This window comes from Mus caroli, chromosome 4 (assembly GCF_900094665.2).
Source record: "Mus caroli chromosome 4, CAROLI_EIJ_v1.1, whole genome shotgun sequence".
Lineage (NCBI taxonomy): Eukaryota > Metazoa > Chordata > Mammalia > Rodentia > Muridae > Mus > Mus caroli.
Genome location: NC_034573.1, coordinates 99,981,293 through 100,003,205, shown reverse-complemented (window position 1 = coordinate 100,003,205; position 21,913 = coordinate 99,981,293). Strand labels below are relative to the sequence as shown.

Genomic DNA, 21,913 nt, shown 5'->3' with positions numbered 1-21,913 from the left:
ACCAAGGCTAGAAGAGGGCACCATAAATAACCCTCTGTTGTAACCTCCCCTCCCCCCCCCAAGCCTGAAACCTGGCTGAACGGGTTTCACTGTTTGCACGAAGAGAGCATCGGGGGTGGAGCCTGCCACCCTATCGTTCTACCACTCCCACTGCTACTGCCTGCCGCTTAGCTGTTCCGGAGCTATCACGTGGCCACCTGAAACTGGACTCCAAGGATGATTTGCAGGGAATGGGCCCCTTCCCCTTCTTCATAAACCAGTGTCTGGGAAACGTAAAATTGAACCTTGAGCAGACTAGTTGTCTTGGTTCCATTCTCTCTCGCGCCGCCTAGCTCCCTCTTCTCTTCCAGATTCCAGGATGCCTCCCAGGCTAGAACCCAGACATGTGAGCCACTGGCCAGCGGCAACACTCTGACACACTGATAGAGCCACTCTGTGGATGTTAGGAACAGAAATGAGGTCCTCTACTACAGCAGCAAGTTCTCTTAACCGCTGAGCCATCCCCCTGCCTGTTGGACACCACCAGATTGGCCTTTAAGTGTCTCAGAAGTCTGGCATCCTGACATGTCACATATTAATGATATCCCTAACTTGAAGCAGATGGAGTATGAAAAGTCTGAGGATGCTTGGGACCTTGTCTCAGACTGGAATGTCTCTAAGGATAAGTATTTTTAGGCTCGTGTCCCTTCAGTCCAATGAACCCTATCAAGTCCCATTCCTTCTGATGCCATCTAATCAGCTATTTTCAGCAAGCCATGAAATTTAAGTAATGGCAAGAGAAAGTTCCTGTCAATCTACCTATTGAACAGTTTTCCTTCACACGGAAATAAAGGATATGTTAAAAAGCCCAGCCATTGGCTGGAGAGATGGCTCAGTGGTTAAGAGCACTGACTGCTCTTCTAGAGGTCCTGAGTTCAATTCCCAGTAACCACATGGTGGCTCACAACCATCTGTAATGATCTGATGCCCTCTTCTGGTGTGTCTGAAGATAATTACAATGTACCCATATATGTAAATAATAAAAGCCCAACCACAATACAATTTCATGCCCGAGAAGCTAAGAATGCTAGTCAAGTGGTTTACTACTGAGCTATAACTCCAGCAATTAGTCATCTTGTAAATCTTCAGGGTTTCCATTTCCCTTGAAACTTAAAATTCCAGGTTGAACTAGGTGTGGTGGCACCTGCCTAAAATCCCAGCACTTGGGAGACAGATCCCAAATTCAAAGTCATCTTGGACAGCAAAGGGAGGGGAGGCTTGGTCAAAACAAAACCCAGGTACCTTGTCCTAGAATATTGCTAGTGGGATTCTCAACTCTCAATGTATTGAAAAAAAAATTTAGCTGTGTGTGTGCTAGCGCACACCCATGGCACAGCAAAGGGGTGGAAGTTCTGAGTCAGTTCTTGCCTTGTTCAGACAGGAACTCTTTCTGCTGCTGGGTGGCTTAGTCCAGGCCCAGCGTAGGTCCCAGGGCTGTGGATGGTGGTCAAGTTTATACATTAAAGCTTTTCCTGCCAGAACCATCTCCTTGGCCCTCACTGAATTTAAACCTTTCCCCATCATTTCCTATAAATGGCAGTTTTTAGACAGTTGCTTAGGTTTGTTTTTTTCTTTCCATTGTCAAGTCTCCCACAGAATGTTTGTTATCTTACAGACTGAGAATTCACATATTCAGGTGTTTAGAAAAATAACAAAAAAAGATGTTATCACATTTATTAAAGATCATCATTTATTGTTTATAAAAATTGCCCCAATATACAGAAAAAAAAATCCTAATTATGGTAACTAAAAACTCCCACCCGCCTTGTGTCCACAATATCCAATATCTAGATTGGTTTAATCTTGAAGTGTAATCCAATCAGACTGAAGACTAAACACTTCAGGTCCTGGACAAGATAATAAAATACTCGCAAGCCTTCCGGATCCCTAAAACACAAAAGAAAACCAAAATGTTTAAGAAGCAGAGGAAAACTGGCAAATACAAAAAAAAAAAATTAATACCCCGATTACTATAAAAATGCTCCTTATAAAGATATTTACAGTAATAAACCCTGAGGAAGCACATGTCCATTAACAAGACCACTCACTAAAATGGTTTATTAGGAAGCCATGCTGTTTTTACTGTGAAAATACATAAAGTTTAGGGGAAAACTGTGATTTCTAAAACAGATTTTGTCTCTTGTGCTTTTAAAACAAAACTATACATAGAGCTGGAAACCAGGTCAGTGGTGGATAGATGCTCTAGCTATGTTCAATTCCTAGTACCACAAACCTAAACAAAGAGTCCTACCTCCACCCCAGCACAGGGTGAGGGGGTTAAAAGTTGTTTGTTTTGAGGCTGGGTCCTGTTATATATATATACATCAGAATGGCTCAATCATGAGATTCCTGTGTTGTTTCTTTAAAACAAAATCTGAATCGTTTGGTTTTAGCAATGAAGACTCCAAGAGTCAGATGCTAGAGTGAAAGCCTGCTAGCTCAGAGGGGCAGAGAAAGCGCCCAGCTGACCTTCCTCTTCAACCAATGTCCCAGAAGCCATCTCCAAAGCTCCTCCTTCAAACTGAATGCCCCTCCCTTCTACCTCCTGCACCTCTCTCTCAGCTCTCCTGACTCCCTGTTACTCTCTAGTTTTTTCCTATATTCACTCTCTGTCAACTGATTGCTCTGCCGTTTGGCCTATGGTCGACTTTACTTAATCATGTTTACCATATTCAAGCAGAAAGCTCCTGGATTAAAGGTGTGTGTGTGCTAAGGCTGAGCCACACCACAACTACAGGCAGGGTATTTCAAAGTAAGTAACACAATCTCAGGGTCGCAGCGTGACCTGTCCCAGAAGATCTTCTGTGCTATTCCTCCCAAGTCCTGGAGATTACAGGCATGCACCACCTGCCTCAGCTCCTGGTGCTCTCTAAGACTAAGACATTACATGTCAAGATGTTAGGTAGAGCTGGGCAGAGGAGACACACATGCTTCTATTCAAAGTTCAAGGCCGGCCTGACCCACTATAGCTGGGTTCCTGGACAGTCATAGCTAGATAATAAGAGCCTTCCTGAAACCAAAAAGATGTTATCACTGGCTGTCTATTAAGGATATGAAAGAACTTCCCCTTTCTCTTTTCTATAGCTCCTGTATTTTCTACAATGACCATCTATTGTTCTAAGAGTTGAAGAAGAAAATTTAAAGTAGCAAGCAGAACTGACAAGTGTGTCCAGAAAGCAGAGAGCCTGCCAAATTCTAAGGTTCTTTATAGCAAATAGAATCACATCCCAATGTTAGAATTCACACCACTGGCAACATGCATTTTAAAACTTAGATGCAAGATTTCAAATTTCACCAAGACTAAGATGAGCTAGTCCGAAGAGTCAGCAGAGAAGCTGTTCGCCCAGTGAGGTTCACAGAGCATTGTGTGGCCTCATTTCATTTCCTCTTCTGGTGGTCACTACACATTCCTCCAGTCACTGAGAAGCAGCTGTCACTATTTATTCTTCCATGTCACTGAGAAGCAGTAACTACATTAACTACAAGAAGCAATTTCTGAAAATACAACTGGCCCAACTCCATCTGCATTTGTGGGCTCAGCCATGAGGGGATATAGTTATGTCTATGAGGTTTCCAACTGTCACATGTATGTTCAGACATTTTCTCTTATCATTTCCTAAGCGATACATTATAACAGCTATTTCCCAGAATTTGGTTTTACAAAGATGATTTATATGGGAAGTACAAAGGCTTCAAGCAAACATGACACTATTTTATATAAGGAAATTAAGCACTAAAGAGTCTAGTACCAGAATTCCTGAAACCAACCCTTCCACGATACTGAACCACTGTACCTGGAGTCCCTATGAGGAGGACCACACCACCCACTTTTTTTCTTTTTTTTTTTTTTTTGGTTTTTTTGAGACAGGGTTTCTCTGTGTAGCCCTGGCTGTCCTGGAACTCACTCTGTAGACCAGGCTGACTTTGAACTCAGAAATCCACCTGCCTCTGCCTCCCGAGTGCTGGGATTAAAGGCGTGCGCCACCACTGCCCGGCCACACTTTTGTGTTATGTCTGCACATCTTTCTGTGCTGGCCTCGTGTGGTTGACAGTTTCTGTTCAATCTCCAACAACAGACTCAACTGATGATAAATGTCATGCACGCTTACTTGGACTGGTTGACATCAATAAGGGAACCAATTTTTGATGTTGTAAAAGAAATGTGTTCATCTCCAATGACAATTTCAAGCTCCTAAAAACATAAAAAAAAAAAAAAAGAAGAAGAAGAAATTATATCTCTCTCAAAGTCAGACAGTATTGATTCATTCATCAAGCATACAGGACGAGGGCTCATCCACACTCTGGTTTCTGTGCTTGCATTATTAGTGTGTGTGTGTGTAACACCTATGCATGTAGACATGCATATGCATGGAGGGATGAGGACTACTTGTAGACATTCTTGCCTTGCTCCTTTATTTGGGTTATGGACATTGATATTGGGTTATTGGCCAGGTGCACCCACAGAGCCTTTACCCACTGATCCATCTGCTGCTCCCCATCCCCATCTTTTTAAAAGGAAACACAGGTTAATGCTCGTCGCCCACTCTATTCTCTGACAGCCCCTAAAACTGCTGTGGATTCCTTCCACTTGCTTTTTAAATAAATGGCCACAGCACATGTGTATATGTTCTCTCTCATTCAACATTGTGTCTAAGATTTACCCTTGTTGAGCTGCTCAACACGTAAATGCTCTCAACATGCCATTTCCTTACTGAGTGGACGTAAGTTCCCAAGTTCTGTTACTATAAATGATGTGGCAAGAATGTTCTAGGTCTGGGGGCTGAGCTCAGTAAACATTTGTACCAGCCCTGGGGTCAGGTCCCAGGCCCACTCTGTTAGCTCCTATCCACATGGCTGCCGATGGGGCTGCTCGGACACTCCACTCTTACCAGCAGTATAGTGGCTCCTTCTATCCCTTTGAAGACCTGGGTGAGGCTTTAAGTGTTCTCCTACTTTTGCAGGTTACAACTGCACCTGTAAATCTTTCCTGTGTTTGCTGGCTACTATTTGGATCTATCTACTGTCTACTTATAACCTTTGCAACATTTCCCCTACCCCAGGTTATCTTTTTATTGGTTTAAATACATTTTCCAAGCATCTTCATCCAGTCTGTGGTTTGTTTCAACTTTGTTTTGATGTCTTTTATCAAACAACTTTTAAGAGTTTTTTTGTTTGTTGAGACAGGGTTTCTCTGTGTAGTCCTGGCTGTCCTGGAACTTGCTCTGTAGACCAGGCCAGCCTTGAACTCAAGATCTACCTGCCTCCTCTTCCTGAATGCTGGGATTAAAGGCGTGAACTCAGAAATCTGCCTGCCTCTGCCTCCCGAGTGTTGGGATTAAAGGCGCTTCCTAGCTAAGTTTTAACTTTAATGAAGTCAGATTTATAAATCTTTTCCTTAAAAAAATATATCTACATATATATTTTGGGGGGTTTTTTGTGCTTTTTTTGTTGTTGTTGTTGTTTTGTTTTTTTGAGATGGTTCTCACTATATAACTTTGATTGGCCTACAATTGCTATGCAGACGCAGGCTGGCCTAGAATCCGCAGAGATCCACCTACCTCTGCTTCTCTAGTGCTGGGATTAGATGTGTATGCCACCATGCCCAGCACAATTAGGCATCCCCGCCTCCACACCCCTAGCTTTAGGATAGAAACATACAAGACAGGAGAAACACAGACTACAGAAGTCTGGCATACAAGAGTAAGTAACACTCAAGGTGGAATTATCTTGTACTTTTTTAGTTATTGAAATGATAATATAGGACTGGGAAGCTGACTCAGTTAAGAACACTGATAGCCCATCTACAGACCCTGAGTTCCATCCCCAACACCAACATGGAATTAATGATTCCCTAGAACAGGGTATCCTAGTTCTGTAGGCCCCTCCTCCCATAGAGCAGTCCTCCTCTTTGTAAGAAGCACAAAGTAGAGTCAATAAATAAAGCACTCACCTGCCGGCCCACGCGGTCAGGAGGGGGCCACAGAGCATCGTCTTCTTTGGTGATTTCACTGTCATCAATAATTCTCTTTAACTCTTCCATCACACTTTTATGCACATAAGCCTGCAATCAAGTTTAAAATGTATGAGCCTAAAGGGGCCATTCTCCTTCAAAACACCACACCCCAACAACATCCAACTCAGAAAATAATAGAAGAGAAAACGGCTGCTCCGGAAGATGTGTTTCTGGCACCTCCATGAGGAGGGTCAGGATCAAATGTGTCCAATGACGATATTCCAGCCTCCCAGCTTCCTGCTGGCACATCCTGCTCACATACATCTTCTTGTGCTGTGGTTTGAATGTTTGTGTCCTCTAAAATTGTGTTGAAATTTAATTCCCAATGTGAATAGTGAGAGGCACAGCCTTTGGTAAAGATCAGGGCACAGGACAGAGTTTGTTTTGGGAGGCTACAGCAATAAGACACTGTATAGAACAGACGGGTCCTCACCACACAACAAACCTGGCGGGGTCTTGGGATTCACGGAGAGGTGAATCGATTCTTCGTACCCAGTCTCAGGTATTTTAAGATAGCAGTGCAAGTGGACAGAGATAGACCTTTACTCTATGGTATGGCTTGGACATGATTTCAGTGTGGCCTTCCCAACTCCATTTATGTGACTAAAGGTTTGGTCCTCTGGGTGGTGCTATGGGAAATGGTACAGACCTTGAAGAGGTAGGAATGAATGGTGGGTTCTTAGATCATTGCAGCATATCAGCAGAGGAACTGTGGGCCTCCAGTGTCTGTGTGTTTCTCTCCTGGTGAGAGGTCACTGCGTGGCCACACACCCATTCTCACTACTGCAGTGGTGTTTGGGTTTTGAACCTCTGGAGTAATGAGCTAAATAATCTCTTCTTTATTTTTGAGAATTTCACTGAGCCCCACTGGCTTCAAACTTGCTATGAACTAATTATTTCTTTTAAAAAGGCTTTTCCAGGCAGAGTTTCTTTCTCTGTACAGACCTGGAACTTGCTCTGTATATCAGGCTGTCCTCAAACTCAGAGATTCGTCTCATTCTGCCTCCCAAGTGCTGGGATAAAAGTGTTATACCATCACCACCACCATCACTGCGTCCAACTTGAATTTCTAATCCCTCTGCCTTCAACTACAAAATTCTGGAATTGCAGGTCTGTACCATTCCTGGCAATAATCTGGCAATAGCCTCTGTCAGATATATTGTTATAGTGGTAACAGACAACTAATAAACGCTGCTGTTTACAGACTGTTTCATGCCGCGAAGCCTGGCCTTGGTGATCTCAAACTTCTGAGCTTCTTGCTTTCACCTCCCCAGTGCTGACATATAGACATGGCTACCACGATCAGTTTCTGTGATGCTAAGGATGAAGCCCAGGGCCTCATGAACACAAGCATTCTACCAACTGCTTCTGAGGAGCACTAGGTCATGCAAACAAACAAACAACCCAAACCAAACAAACAAACAGAAAAAGATATGATGCTGATTCGGCATAAAATTGACTGCTAAATTGTATGAAGACATACTGACTGTCATATCCTTAATGATATAGTAGAAATCCCAGCAGAATGGAACACATGACCTTTACTGAGATGCAGATATGCCCAAATTCCTATCATTATCTCTTACAAGCAAGAGTAACTATGAACAATCCTCAGATTTAATATCTAGGCCATGATTTTTCTGATTGAAAATATGGCAGAATACTTTGTCACATGGGCTTTTTATAATCAGGATTAAATAACATATTGGTCTGTACTTCAAAGACTTTCCCCTGATCTGTTTCCTCTTCAGAAACAAAGTCAATGCTGTCTTCATAGTCTATGTACTAGGGACTAATATATTTAATTCTATGATAACATTTGGGAGTGACAGGTAGGTTTTCTTATCCTTTGTTTTACAGATGAAAACGCAGAGACCAAGTTCAGCCAGAGAACTTGTCTTGATGTCTCATGGTCAGTGTGGGGCACACCGAGGGTACAAACCAAAACACACAGATTTCAAACACTAGCTTTTGATTCAGCACGGGGGGGGGGGGGGGGGAGATGAGTCAGAGAAATAATCTAGCTGTTTAGAAATAAGTGCTCGCTTCCCACACTTCCATCTTTCCTTACCAGTACCAGAGAGAACATAAACAATGGGAAACCAAAGGCTAAGTCGTAGTGAAGGAAAGGTCTGTACCTCTTTCCTGATCATGACGTCATTTTTGTAATTGCTGTTGTTGGCGTATCGCAATTTACCTTCAGAAGAAAGAAAAAAGAAAAAAAAAAAAAGAATGCAACGTATTAGAAAACATGAACAAAACATCATTACCCTCCAAAGAATATGAGCTTTGCCTAAATTATATCCAATGTTTCAACCCATTTCCCAGCTGTGATAGTAGTATTTTTGGTACTCCACTTGAAACTACTGAACAACAGAAGAAGGACCTGACAGTAAACTAGAGTCCCGGGAAAAGGCTACCATGATGTAGCAGAAGAACACGTTCTCAGCTGTAAACGGGAATTTTAATGCTATCTTAGTCGCACAGAGAACATGCTGATGTTCAAGTGGGTTGGCAAAGTACTTTGAAAACTAAGGAAGCTGTATGCAAGCAAGCACTACAAACACCTGTATAGCGAGGCTCCTGACTAACATCACCCCCTACTACTGTCTCTCAGTCACCCCAATGACCACCTGGATATGTCTGGCTCTTTGAGGTCCTATGACACTTGCTACTCCTGTACATGCTTTTCTTCCTGTACTTCAAAAATTGATCCCTTTTCAATTTCGGCTTAATTCAAATTCACACTCCTCAGAGCGCTCTTTAAAAGCGACCTTACTTTTTGATCACTCCTCACTACAAGAGATCTGTGGTTTCCTCCGGCCCTGAAACAAATGTTCCACGAGAGGGGAAATATTATTTTTGTTGCTCTGTCCCCAGACTGGAAAACAGCCCGTTCTCAGATGGACATTAAATTTTTGTTGAATGTAAGCAACCTGGCTTTTTAAAAAGCTACGAAGAAAAATCGCCAGCGGATGAAGAGAAAGAACCAATGAAGCCGACAAAAGAATGCCTCTTTCACAACCCAACAGCACGGCGGTCGGCGTCCCTTGCTTCGCTTCGCCCCATTCCGCAGCCCGCCTTCTCCTCCTCCCTCCCCGGGGCCGGTCCCACTGCCCGCAGGCGGGAGGCGGCTCTTACCGTCAGGTCGGAATTCAAACTCCAGGAACTCATGACCGAACTTGCCTTTGTGGCCCACGTAATAACGCAGGTAAAAGTCACTCTCCATGCCTCGCAAGGGACAAGGAGGACGGAACTTTAAGAACAGATGACACTACCACGGCCTGCTGCCTGCGTCTTATACTGGCGTAATGGTGGCGCGCGGAAATGACGTCTGCCACCGCGACACTACGAGTTTTTCACTCTCCGGAGGCGGGAACGAGATTACCACGCCCCCTCCCCTAGACGCTGGGTCAAGACCGCCACGGTCCCTTGGTTGTAAATCGAGAGTTCTGGAAGATCTTGGGATCCGAGAACTGCATCTGGGTTTCAGTCCGACACTGAGCTCTAGAGTCCTGTCAGGCGCAACCTCAATTTAAAGAGACAAGTGAGTCGAACGAGGTTATTCACACTCTGAACCTAGATGGGTTTCCACAGTAAAAGGAAGCAAAATGATTTGCTCATCTATGAGTACGCTGCCACCCCCATCCCCCGCCTTCTTCCACTCCCCAGTGTGTGGATCAGGAGGTGGCTCTGAGGTGGGAGAGTAGTAGTAAATGTCTATGGTTTAGCTCTAAAGAGCGTAATGCGAGTTTGAGACCAGTGGCTGCATACTAAGACCCTGTCCCGAAAAATAAAGTTGGCTTTACTTAACTGTCTTTTAAGAATGACTCCTTTCCCATTCCACAATGTTGCCTGAAACTTGCCTGCATTTAGCTAACATCCCTTCCTGTTATTTCTTTATTTTACGTGTAGGCAGAGAACTGCTACCTGATCCAGAGTGACCTGAAACCACAAACCCTCCTAGCCCATCCTCACGAGGGTCACCACTCATGAACGAGTTCCCTTTCCTTTTTTCCTGTCTTTCAAGCTAACAGATGTCTAGATAGGTGTTGTGGGTCGGTTAAACGAATGTTGGATCCCTACTAGTCTTTTTTGTTTTGTTTTGTTTTGTTTTTCGAGACAGGGTTTCTCTGTATAGCCCTGACTGTCCTGGAACTTACTCTGTAGACCAGGCTGGCCTTGAACTCAGAAATCCGCCTGCCTCTGCCTCCCAAGTGCTGGGATTAAAGGCGTGTGCCACCGCCCGGCTCCTACTAGTCATCTTATTTAGCAGTGATTCTCAGCCCTAGGCACATGCTGACAGAATCCAGTTTCACTGAAGCCTCTAAAAAAAAAAATACCCAGGTGAGAACTGGGCATGGTGGACAATGCCTTTGACCCCAGCACTTGAGAGGCAGAATGGAGTAGACCTCTGTGAGTTTAAGCCTAGACTGCTCTTTGCATAGTGAGTTCCAGGCCAGCCAGGACTACCAAGTAAGATACACACACAAACTGAAACAAAAACAAGGTGGGTCAAATGTGGAGACCATTACCCAAGAGGTTCATTTTCAAGAGCCAAAGTTGACCTCTGTAAAAGGTCAAATTTCTGGTGTGGGAATTTTAAGGTCAAGTAGGTGAAATACGGTAAATTCTAGTCATAGAAGATTGATACACGCCAGGCATGGTGGCACACACCTTTAATCCCAGTACTCAGGAGGCAGAGGCAGGCGGATTTCTGAGTTCGAGGCCAGCCTGGTCTACCGAGTGAGATCCAGGACAGCTAGAGAAACCCTGTCTCAAAAACAAACAAACAAAATTGACACATATCGTTACCAGAGATGCCGGCTCACCACTCCCTGCCCTGCCACTGGTTTGTTTCTTGTTCTCTGAGGCAGGGTCTGGCTGTGTAGCCCTGGCTGGGGTACAGATATCCACCTGCCTTTGCCTCTGGAGTCCTGGTATTAAAGGCGTGTGCCACCACCATGCCTGGCTCCTACTGCACTTTAGAAAGATCACTTTGGTTGTCATGTACGCTGGACTGGAAAATAGAAAGGGCAGAGTGTAATTGTTAGGAGATAGGTAGTCGTTAAGGTAATTCATTAAAGTAGTAATGTGGTGGTGATGACCCATGTGTAGGTAGTGACTGCAAACTGGAAAACGAGTGGATTTGAAGTGAAATACCTTAACGTAAAGGGTGGGTGTAATGGCTATTCCTGGTTGTCAACTTGACTATATCCAAAATGAATTACAATCCAGAATTGGAAGGCTCACCTATGATTCTGATCTTGAGGCTGGGAGATACAAGTTTCCGACCTGGTCTTGGCATGGAGATCGTGAGGCATAGTGGCCATGAATCCCAGGAGACTAGGGCAAGGAGATCTGAGTTCAAGGTCATCTGCGACCAAGCAAGTCCTAGATCCAGGTGTGGTGGTACACACCTTTAATCTAGGCCACACCTTCTGCTGGAGACCTACATAGGACATTCTTCCCCTGCTTGCCTTGTGGGACTAAGCAACTGCTAGATCCTTGGAGTTGGACTACAAACAAATCCCCTTACTATATAGAGACTAGGCATAAGTTCTGTGACTCTAGAGAACCCTGACTAACACAGTAGGCAAAGGAGACTAAGCTGTGGCCAAAGCTGTAAGGGAGAAACCAGGCATGTGGAGCCATAGAAGCCAAAATAAGAGTATTCCAGGAAGAGTGGCCTAGTATAAAATATTGTTCCTAGGTCAAGGAAGAAAAGGACTGGAGTGTCTACAAGGAGGCCTTAGATGGCCTTGGTAAAGTCACCTCAGTGGCATGAGAAAAGTGGCAGCTCAGAAAGACTGGGCTGCACGTGAACAAAAATCATAATGGAAATACGGAGTTTTCTAACCCAGACAGACAAGAGGTTACTTCCTGGAAGAGACACTACCTAAATTGAGTTCTTAACAAGCAGGAAGAAAATCTAGGCAGAGAATAGTCTGCTGTTCTTTAGGACTACCAAAAAGAACTCTGTGGCTTTGAGCTGTAACTTCACCCATGTCTTTATAAAACGGGAGTGGATAATACTGAATACTTACTGCTAAGATCGAGATGTTTGTGCAAAGCCTTTGGTATACATGAGGGGGTTAGCTGGTGAGAGCTCACACCTCCCCACCACCACCGAATCACCACAAGGAAACAAAACAGATTTTAAAAAATGAATTTAATCTCTCTAGAAATAGTGTGCTGATTTTACAAATGTCCACGTGTGGATGATGTCAGTACAGCTAATGAAATGGAGCACACTTCCTTCAGCCCCTCTGCCTCTGGAAGAAGCCGGAGTGCCGAGTACTGGAGCTAACGGAACCCAGAACGACATGACAAGAGCAGAAATGGTTAATGGGACCCAATAGCTTTACATGCCCTACTATTACACCAAATACAGTAATTTGGAGGGTGGTGGGACAAAACAAGCAAATCCATTTGGATAGTGTGTTTGCAAACCAGTCCCTCACCCCTCACCCCTCACATTAACAGCTTGTAGAGAGCAAAATGCTATTTTAAAAGCCTGTGGTTTGTACAGTCTTCTCTTGTAGTTTTTGTTTTTAAAAAAAAGTATCAAAACCTTGTCTTTAAATATATATATTTATATTTATACAGGTAGCTTTTTTAAAATTAATTTTTTACAACACGTGTTTGCAAATGCAGTTCCTGCTGCTTCTTAAGCCTGTGCACATGGTGCCCGGCCTGAACGAAGCGTCCTGTAGTTAACTGAAAAAAACTGAAGCCGTAATTTCCTCCACCTAAATTCTTCACATCCTGGAAACTCCCAAATACCCTAAAAATATAGTGTAGGAGACCGACTCCCTATCTTCATGCTTTTATGGGGAAGGAAATGGCAGAATTTGAAACTGTTTGTGATGGTGGGAGTGTGGCGGGACAGGAGCGTCTTTGTAGTGCTGTGGGGTTAGGATGGTTTTCTCCTCCACCCAATAGCACCCAACTGTAGTGTGGTTGGGGTACCCTCTCCAGATTCTGTATCTTAACCACCTTGTTCTCTTCCTCCCACGTGAGGACCTCACAGGTGCCCGGCAACATGGCGTGCTTCTGTTGAGAAGCCCACCGCCCTTCTGTTAACCTTCAGGAACCGTATCAAAACCTCTGGCTCAAAGAAAGAAAACAGTCATTTCCCTGTGGTCTCTGGAAAGCTTGAGGTGGAATGATGCCTGCCAAGTGCTGGCAGGGAGTTTCCCAGGATGCCTTGCACACAGGACCCAACCAAACACATGTCTGCTTACTTACATCAGACATTATTTTATAAAGTGCTTGTGTTGAACTTGTCTTTCCATCCAGCTTCACATCTTGCCAACCCTGCTAAAGTTCTTTATTCCAGGTGTAAGGAACTCCCTGTTTTCCTTGAAAGTCCTGCTGCTGACTCACTCCCAGTCTGAGCCCAGTCTCTCTTCTCATAGAAGCAGCCTGAACACCACCTTTTAAGTTTTAAGACATTGCTTTGGGTCATTCCTATGTAGACCTATTTTCACCTCTTCAGGAAAAATGGCCCATCTCTTTTGTTGTGCCTTGGGAGTTCTAAGTGAAATCTATGGAAATCTTTTTTTTTTTCTTTTTGTATCCATATGTACTGCTGTGAGCTTGGAAAGGGTGAAAACTGTTGAATTGACCTGCGATGTCTGCAAAGCCTGGCACACAGCAGCTAGTATGTTGCTAAGACATGAGAATAACTGAAGGGCTTCAACAGTGTTCACTGACATCCGTTTAAATCCTGTCTCATTCTTCTTACTCCTTGTCAGAAGCCGTCTCATCCTGTCCCTCTGTGCACACACATACACACATTCTGAAGAGTAAACAAAGCTGTAGTTTCTAGTTTCGGGAAAGTCGTTTCTGTTAGCGCCGTCAACCCACTGGGCAGATAGCTGTGGAGGGGGTGCAGGTCTGAGACCTTGTTCGGGCTGCTCAGAGTTGTCTTCTAGAGAAGGGAGGGGTTGGCTTCGCTTCGATAAATAAGTTGTTTGTTGAATTTTCTGCCCTCTTGGTTTATTACTGAGCTTTCTTCCAGCTGTTATTGGCTGTGGATACATAGGCAGAGGTGAAAGGCAACAGAAGTCTGAATTACACCTCAGAATGAGGCTCAAAAAGTTCCCAAGGATAGGAGGAGGTCGGTCTGGTCCCTCAGAGTGCTTCCGCTCTCCAGCCGTCCCTGGATTTGCCCGGCTGTTTACTGTAGGCTGCTTTCAGACTGCAGCTGTGGCACATTCAGGAAACATGGTATTTCTGATATGAATTCTATCATCTTTCGGAAACCCTAGACGGTATGTTTCAGCCTTGTTGTGGAGGCTAGGCTCTGAACGTTTGTTCAGAAACTATGCACTATCACCATTTCAGTTTCCTTGGAGGCAGATTAAAGGAAAAAACCCTGCCTATCTTGTGTAAATTTTGATGATTTCACTTTCAACCTTTTTCTTTAGTAAACTTGATTTCTCCTCTCCATTCTTGGATGAACAGTGACAGGCGAGCTCCAGGGGACTTGGCTGCCTGTCCTTGAGACTTGTCTGGAATGGGTCAGGGGTCAGCTGCATTTAGTCACTATATCTCAAGACCATCAACACGGGCGTTGTCAGACATAATGGCCAGGCTAGGAACACAGCCATTTTTTAAAGGTTAGGAAAACATGAGTGACATAGAGCAAGCTCCTAGGAACAGGATGACAGGATGACAGGTCTCCAGACGGTCTCCACCGGAAGTTGAAAGGACATCAAGCAGGTGAGCCACTCAAGCCGGTGTGTGGGGACGCGGAGACGAGACATATGCCTCAAATGTCAGATTCCAGTTATGTCAACTTTAGACATTAGTCTGCTGCCACTTAAACGAAACACCTGTGTTGTACCTGTCCCTGGTCATTCAGCTGGAGTGAACTGCAGAACAGCAGAATCGTGGGAAGACCACACTTTGGCGGGGACTGAATTCCTTCGGGGACTATGGAATTATGTTTCCAACAGTGGATTTCACAGACAGCAAGTGGCATTCTCCCACCCCACCCCCAAGGCTCAGGAAATGGAAAGATGTTACATATGAAGAAAATTCTATACAAACACCCAGAGTTGTTCCTTTTATTTATAAAGCAGTGAAACAAATCCGTGTGTGGACACATGCCCAGTATGCTATAATTATCTCATGGTATTTCCCCGAAATATAAATTTGGATGTAGTCACCTTTTTGGACTTAGTCTTATCCATATGAACATACGGTGGTAAGAAACATGTTTATTATTCTTAAATGGTGGAAAATAAGGGGATGAGAAATAGATGTAACCAAACCTATTCCAAATTCTTCGTCCTCATTCACGTGACTCAGAGGGTAGGTGCCTGAGCCGGTCCTTACCGTAAACTTGGGAACCCTAGACATGCACTCACTTGGCTCTAGAGCAGTGGCTTCCAACCTTCCTGATGCTTCACAGTCCCTCTTGTTGGACTGACCCCCAACCATAAAATCCCTTTCCTTTCTACCTCATAACTGTGATTGTGTTACTGTTATGAATCATAATGTAAATATCTGGTTTCCGATGCTCTTAGGCGACCCCTGGGAAAGGGTCTTTTGACCCACAAGGGTTGACAATGGCTGCTCTAAAGGCTCGGCCTTCAGTTGCTTCAGAAGAAGCTTACTGAAGTTGACCCAAGTCCTCACTAAGCTGGGCTTTGAAAGAAGGACTCTGCTATCTTGAGCTCCTGGGGGCTTGTAGCACTGTTCAGTATCTGTACACTGACCAGAAAGCCTAGGTGGGCATCGGGAGAGCCAAAGAGGAACTGAAAAGCATCTTGCTGGCTCAGCAGGGCCTCAGGAGTAGCCAGCGGTGAAGATCTACCTTCCCTACTGCGTGCCTGCACAAACTGTAGCATCTGTTTTCTGAGTAAAGTTTCTGAAGTGTCTCTGAAAACTAGACACCCCTCTTGTGGACTGTTTTAAAATAACTGTTTTTATGTATTTGAACAATAGTCATAAGCGTGCCTCTTCTCTACAGATTTTTCTTCTCTCACACAGACACACACACATAAACACAGAGTCTGTGCAGTGAGCCAGCCATACCAAAAATAAATACTCTCACTTCTCTAAATTATTTATAGAGCTAACCTTACTTTCGAAATATGTTAATAAATAATCTAAATGGGGAAGGGGGTTGAAGCGTTCTTTCTTTTTATACTTATGTTGATGGATAGCCACAAAGCATAATTTTATTTACAAAAAAATCAAGCCCCTCAAACCTAAAAAAGCTCTCAACTCAAACATCCTCTGTAAATACTGTATTCAAATGATGAGTGAAGTTTGTACCATTGGCCCCGTTTGGTTATGTGCATCATGTTAGTCACTCAGCAGTGGCTGTCCCATGAATTCTTCACGGGTAGTGCAACCAGTTAAAAAGTGTATAAAACATTATACATATAAAAACTTTCACATCCTTTGGATGTTTGCAGTTCATCATAACTTTGTGGTTACCTTTCCGCAACATAAATTTAAAAAAAGTCACACACACACTCACACACACTCACACAGACCCATATATAGAAATGGCATTCATCCAACCACACACCATCCAGAGAGAGTAGTGCATAGGACTGAACTCCATGAGGCACGAAGTGGGTGGGCCCATCCTCAGGGCAGTCCATCATCTTCAATACTTAATGCCACTCGCTGGGGAAACAGACCAAAGAAATCGTCGTTAGATCTATAAGAGGCAATCTTACTGAATGGCAACAGAAGTATCAGATGTACTATTCCTTTACAGTCACTAGCTCACATGATCCTCACTCCCCATGATAAGATTATCTGACTTATTTCAGAGGTGAGAAAACTGAGGCTACATAGCGCTCTGGGTCACACAGCAAACGGCTGAACTCAAGTTTGATCCCGCGTCTGTGCAGATCTACAAGTGTAGCTTTCTCCAACTATTCTGTTCTGTCCTTTCACAAAGAAAGGCAGCAAAGACCTAATCTTGGTTCCTCACAGGAGTTTAAGTTGGGTGAACTTAAAGAGGGTTAACTGTCAAATGTTAAATCTTGAGCTATTAGCCACCCGTCCGCAGAATATAAATCACAATTAGGTGGGTACCATGCTGTGCCCCTCTTAACTGATAAAGGAGCACTGGAAAGCAATACCGGTGATTCTATCCCATCCCTCTCTTCCCCCTGTCCCTTACTTCCAGTTACTGGATGCTCGCTCAACTCTCTTCTGCCTCAAATGGCTAACCTATGGCTCTGTTCCCTTTAGGGTGAAATTCTTTCCTAGACTTGTGTGATTGATATCTTCTCATGCTCCCTGGTCTGCATTAGTCTCGGAGTTCTGGGCAGGAAAGCTCCAAAACTTATTTTTGAACAAGCGATCCCCTTTTCTAGGATGCACATCCCACGTTCCTTAGCTCATTGTGAGTGAACCCTGCCTGCCACTTTCCCCTTTCCGGCCGCCTTCCTTACATGGTGCTGAGAGCTGCATTACCCCCTCAGACTGTATGATTTGAGGGTAGCCTAACTGCACTTTTCTTAAGCCTTAGTTTCATCAGCTGTCAGGGAGGCTTGAATCTACTTCACGGGATGGGTGAGAAACCCAATGAAAAAATGTATCTGGAGTTCTGACATGCTAGCTAGCAAGTATGGTGTCTTAAGTAGTCTAGCCAAACCTAGCCAGCATAAAATAAGCATTTTCCAACTCTGGACATGCTACATATGACAAAGAAAGAAGAAAGAAAGAAAGAAAGAAAGAAAGAAAGAAAGAAAGAAAGAAAGAAAGAAAGAAAGAAAGAAAGAAAGAAAGAAAGAAAGGAANGAAGAAAGAAAGAAAGAAAGAAAGAAAGAAAGAAAGAAAGAAAGAAAGAAAGAAAGAAAGAAAGAAAGAAAGAAAGAAAGAAAGGAAGAAAGGAAGAAAGGAAGAAAGGAAGAAAGGAAGAAAGGAAGAAAGAACAAACGAACCCATTGCCCTTTTTAGATAGGCCCCTAGTAGTGATGGCAAAGCTGCAGGAGAAAAGGACAGAAGACTGGAGGTTGGGAATTCTGATTTCCAGAGCTTGGAGGACATGTACCCCATGACAGAGTGGGGGGAACTCAGGCCTCTGTGCACTGCCTGGAGTTACTCCTGGTTCTGCCACTTTCTGCCTAGGATCTCGGGGAATTTATTTAAATCCTGTGGCTCTCAGTTTTCTCAACTGTAAATGAAACTAATACTGTCACCTCCAAAGGTAACTGTGAAGACTAAATGAGAAAGATGTGACACACGGAAAGCAATGTCTGACACACTGTGCTTGCCAAATGTACTTTTGCTTCCTCCATTTCTCTGCAACTAGCAGGAGCTTATCACACAGGACAGGGTTTCTCTGTGTGTCCTGGTCCTGAAACTCCCTCTGTAGACCAGCAGGCCTTGAACTCAGATCCGCCTTATTAATCCGAGTTAAGTTCACTGCATCATTTCCTTCTCTGGAAATGATGACTCTTTAGCCTAGACTGATTTGTAGTTTACAAGATGCTCCTAAATGTTTTAACCTCAGGAAGCAGAGACTAGGGTTTCCACTCTCACCTCACTAGCAGGGGTAAGCTGACAAGACTGCAGGGCCGTGGAACAGTGGGGCAGAGCCATCTTCTCCCTTCAAATTCTAGGCTTCCTGTGACCTCTGACCTCTAAAATTCTGTTTGCCTGCACTGGCCACGGTTACAGAGCCTCAGGACCATCTTCCGACCCTCACAGCACTGTCCAACTTTGTTTCATACATCTCTCCTTTACAGTTTGCTTCAAGAGCAGTTTGTCTGCCATGCATTCAGTAACATTATTCAGTAACATGCCGTTTCCTCTGTCCCGATATCAAGCCTTCTAAAATCAGAAAGCCTGCTAGGATTTTCTGTAGCTGCCTAGGTTTAAGGCCCTCACTCACCAGCCCCTCAGGCTCAGAGTGGCACTGCCCTACCTTGCACTTGACGACAGGCAGCTCGGAAAGAGGGTTCTTCGGGAGTTGGTGCAGCTGTGACCTTGGTTCTCCCGGCAAGACAAAAAGCTCCTTGAGGGCAGGGGCTGGGTCTTCCAGGTCTCTGGTCTCCCCAAGACAGGGCTCTGCCCACAGTGGGCGATCATAGTTGCTGATTGCCTGACAGGGGGATGGACTGGATGACCTCTGAGGTCATGCTCAGCCCCCTGACTCTGCTGTGACACCTGTTCTAACCACTTCATAATCCTCGCTCCCCAACAGGCCATGCCCTTTCACGCCTCTTAGCCTTTCCACATGATTCTCTTTGGAATGTCAGTTCTATTCTTCCCTACCTGAAAATTACTATTTTTTTTTTTTAATAAAGACACAGCTCATGGGTTCCTGGGAGTCATCCTATGCACTTGATCCCCAGACAAACCAGCAGCCCCGTTGCTGTGCTTCTACACCATCCATCCTTCAGCATTTGTTAGAGCCAGCTGTGCTGTGCCCAAGCCCAGGGAAAGAGACCACATCAGAGCCTACCCTCAGGGACCCCACAGTCTAGTGGCTTAACTGCTAAGCAAAAGGTACGGGGATTGTGGATGGAGAGGCCCAGGAAACTGTGGGAGAAGAAAGCAAGCCTAGGAAGGCTTCCTAGGGAGATAGATTCAGCTTCCACCCCATGGCACTGAGCATCTCTAACACCCCAGCAGTGACTTGGGAAGCAGTGCTCTCCTTTATTAACTCTAAATACCTGATGTCTAATGTGGGGGTTGGCATTTAACTGGCATTCAGAGCTTGTTGGAATTCAGCCAGTTACCCTTCTGCAGAAAGTCATTTGGCTGCTTAACTGCCAGGGAGACCCTGCAGGTAAAAAGTATCCTGATACTCTGCTCCTCCCACCGCCTGCTTCAGCATGGCTGTGTTCTCCCAGAGCCAAAACAGTGCCTGGTATGCGGGAGGTTCCTGATAAGGTGGGAGGAAGGAAGGAAGGAAGGAAGGAAGGAAGGAAGGAAGGAAGGAAGGAAGGAAGGGGGAGGGGAAGAGGGAAGGAGGGCGGGAAGGCGCTGTGGAGTACTTACTGCGGGATAGACGTGGCCAATCTGAGCTGTCCTCCCTATGTGGAGCTCATCTTCCTCTTCCTCTTCTGTTGTCTTCCTGTACACTGGGTTGTCGAAATTCATGCTCTTGGTGTTCTTCCGCTTCCAGTTCCTCCAGATGAGGTACCCACTCATACATAGCAGGGCTATTACCACTGGAGGGAAGGCCACATCACACTGAACAACCAGGGACTCCGGCCCAGCATCAACACCCATCTGCCCCCTCTCAGACTGTATAACCCCTTGCTTCCGGGCTCCGTTTTGAGTCACCACTGTGTTCCTTTATGAATTCTTATCTGTTGTAACCTCTTTCCCAACTGCTCTGGGAAGACCCTGCCTCCCCCTTAGGTGTGTTCCCAGGCCACACTATTTTTAATTCTCTGTTCTCTCAATTGGACTGAGCTTTTGAGGGCTGTGCTAACTTTAAAAAAAAGTGATTTTTATCATTTTCACTTATGCGTATTTATGTGTATATAGTGTGTGTGTTGAGTGTATACATATGTACATGCATGTGCAGGTATGGGTTGGGACCAGGAAAAGGCATCCTATATCCTGGAACTAGTGTAACAGTTGGTTGTGAGCCACTAGACATGGACAATGGGAAATAGACTCTGGTCTTTTAGGAGAACAGCCAGCATCCCTACCCACTGAGCCATCTCTCCAGCCCTGGGCGTTTGTTTATTCTCTGTGCTCATGTCTAATAGCTCAGTGACACTTGCTAAATGGCTGAGAAAGTGTTTGCCTACGCCTGTACCCTAATGCTGCTGCTTCGCTGGAACTCTTAAGAAGGCCACCCTTCCTCCAAATTGCATGTCTTTCCAACTCTGAGGCCCCATCCAACAAAGAGAGTCTCTAGAAGAGGATATAGAAGGACAACACAGGTTTGAGTCAAAGACTGCAGGGCTGATGAAAAACACCAAGCAGCTCGGTTCTTGTTGGACGGATGGTAAAGTCAAGACCAAGCACTCTCTGTCCCTTTGTCAGAAGAAAGGAAGGGGTGTCTTATAGGTCCAGGGCCAAGACCTAGGAAGGAATCTATGCTTGATCCCCATTTGACGGACAGATCTTGTAGAACTGGTGGAAGTGCAAACAAAGAGTTAAATCCAGATGACGGGAACGGGCAAGAACTCAGCTGGGCATGTGCGGACTGCAGAGGTCACCTAGGCATGTGCGGCCTAGAGAGGTAAGTTTCTCAGTCTGTGCCCACCAATGTACAGAGTGGTTCCGAGCACACTGGTGGAAATGATTTAGGATGCTAAAGGATGCTACAGGGGGTTTCTGTTTGAGTAAGAATACCATAAGTAAAGATAGCAACAAGAAAAAGAGTGTTACAGAAGCAGGTAAAAGAATATTACAAATAATCTAGTTACTCAAGAATCAATATAAAAAACCAAAGCCTGCCTTTAGCAAGCAGTAACACATTAGGATGCAGATGTGGGGCTCACACTCATAATTCTAGTGCTCAGGAGACCGAGACAGGAAAATTATCAAGAGTTTAAGGATCGTCTGGACTGCGCCGTGGTTAGCTCAGGCCTTACAGAGTTTCTGCAACCCTGTCTCAAAAAACCACCCATGCAAACAAACACACATAATTTCCCAAATAAATAACCAATTAGAAAATGTCACGGAACAGGCACATTCATAATGGACTAGTAAAAGTTACAAGATACCCAGACTAACCGAACAAGAAGTAGGCAAATGCGACATGATCTATCAAAGTCGGCTAAAGGACATAAATGAAGGCTGAAATAAAGATGCCATGTCTTATATGGGAAAGTTTGATACTGTAAAAATGTAAGTTCCAGCCGGGCGTGGTGGCGCACACCTTTAATCCCAGCACTCGGGAGGCAGAGG

General features: G+C 44.7%; 2 protein-coding genes across 14 annotated transcripts in view; both read right to left on the bottom strand.

The window, feature by feature from the left end:
* Positions 1–1,703: 1,703 nt before the first annotated feature.
* Magoh (mago homolog, exon junction complex subunit) lies at positions 1,704–9,384 on the bottom strand. Its single transcript, XM_021160853.1, has 5 exons — positions 9,194–9,384; positions 8,191–8,249; positions 5,990–6,100; positions 4,149–4,231; positions 1,704–1,926 (listed from the first exon to the last, which is right to left on the bottom strand). Exons 1-5 carry the CDS (start codon positions 9,279–9,281, stop codon positions 1,827–1,829), a joined length of 441 nt encoding a protein of 146 aa, XP_021016512.1. The 5' UTR covers positions 9,282–9,384; the 3' UTR covers positions 1,704–1,826.
* A 3,287-nt stretch (positions 9,385–12,671) lies between these two features.
* Lrp8 (LDL receptor related protein 8) overlaps positions 12,672–21,913 on the bottom strand; it is a 77,861-nt gene continuing 68,619 nt past the window's right edge. For 9 of the 13 annotated variants that reach the window (XM_029476552.1, XM_029476556.1, XM_029476553.1 and 6 more), the window contains 3 exons: positions 20,042–20,214; positions 18,963–19,139; positions 12,672–16,705 (listed from right to left, as the gene is read on the bottom strand). In XM_029476552.1, coding sequence (XP_029332412.1) covers positions 16,667–16,705; positions 18,963–19,139; positions 20,042–20,214 — 389 coding nt within the window. In that variant the 3' untranslated portion in view covers positions 12,672–16,666. The remainder of the gene's footprint in view (positions 16,706–18,962; positions 19,140–20,041; positions 20,215–21,913) is intronic. The other 4 variants (XM_029476557.1, XM_029476559.1, XM_021159912.2 and 1 more) reach the window with 2 other exon arrangements.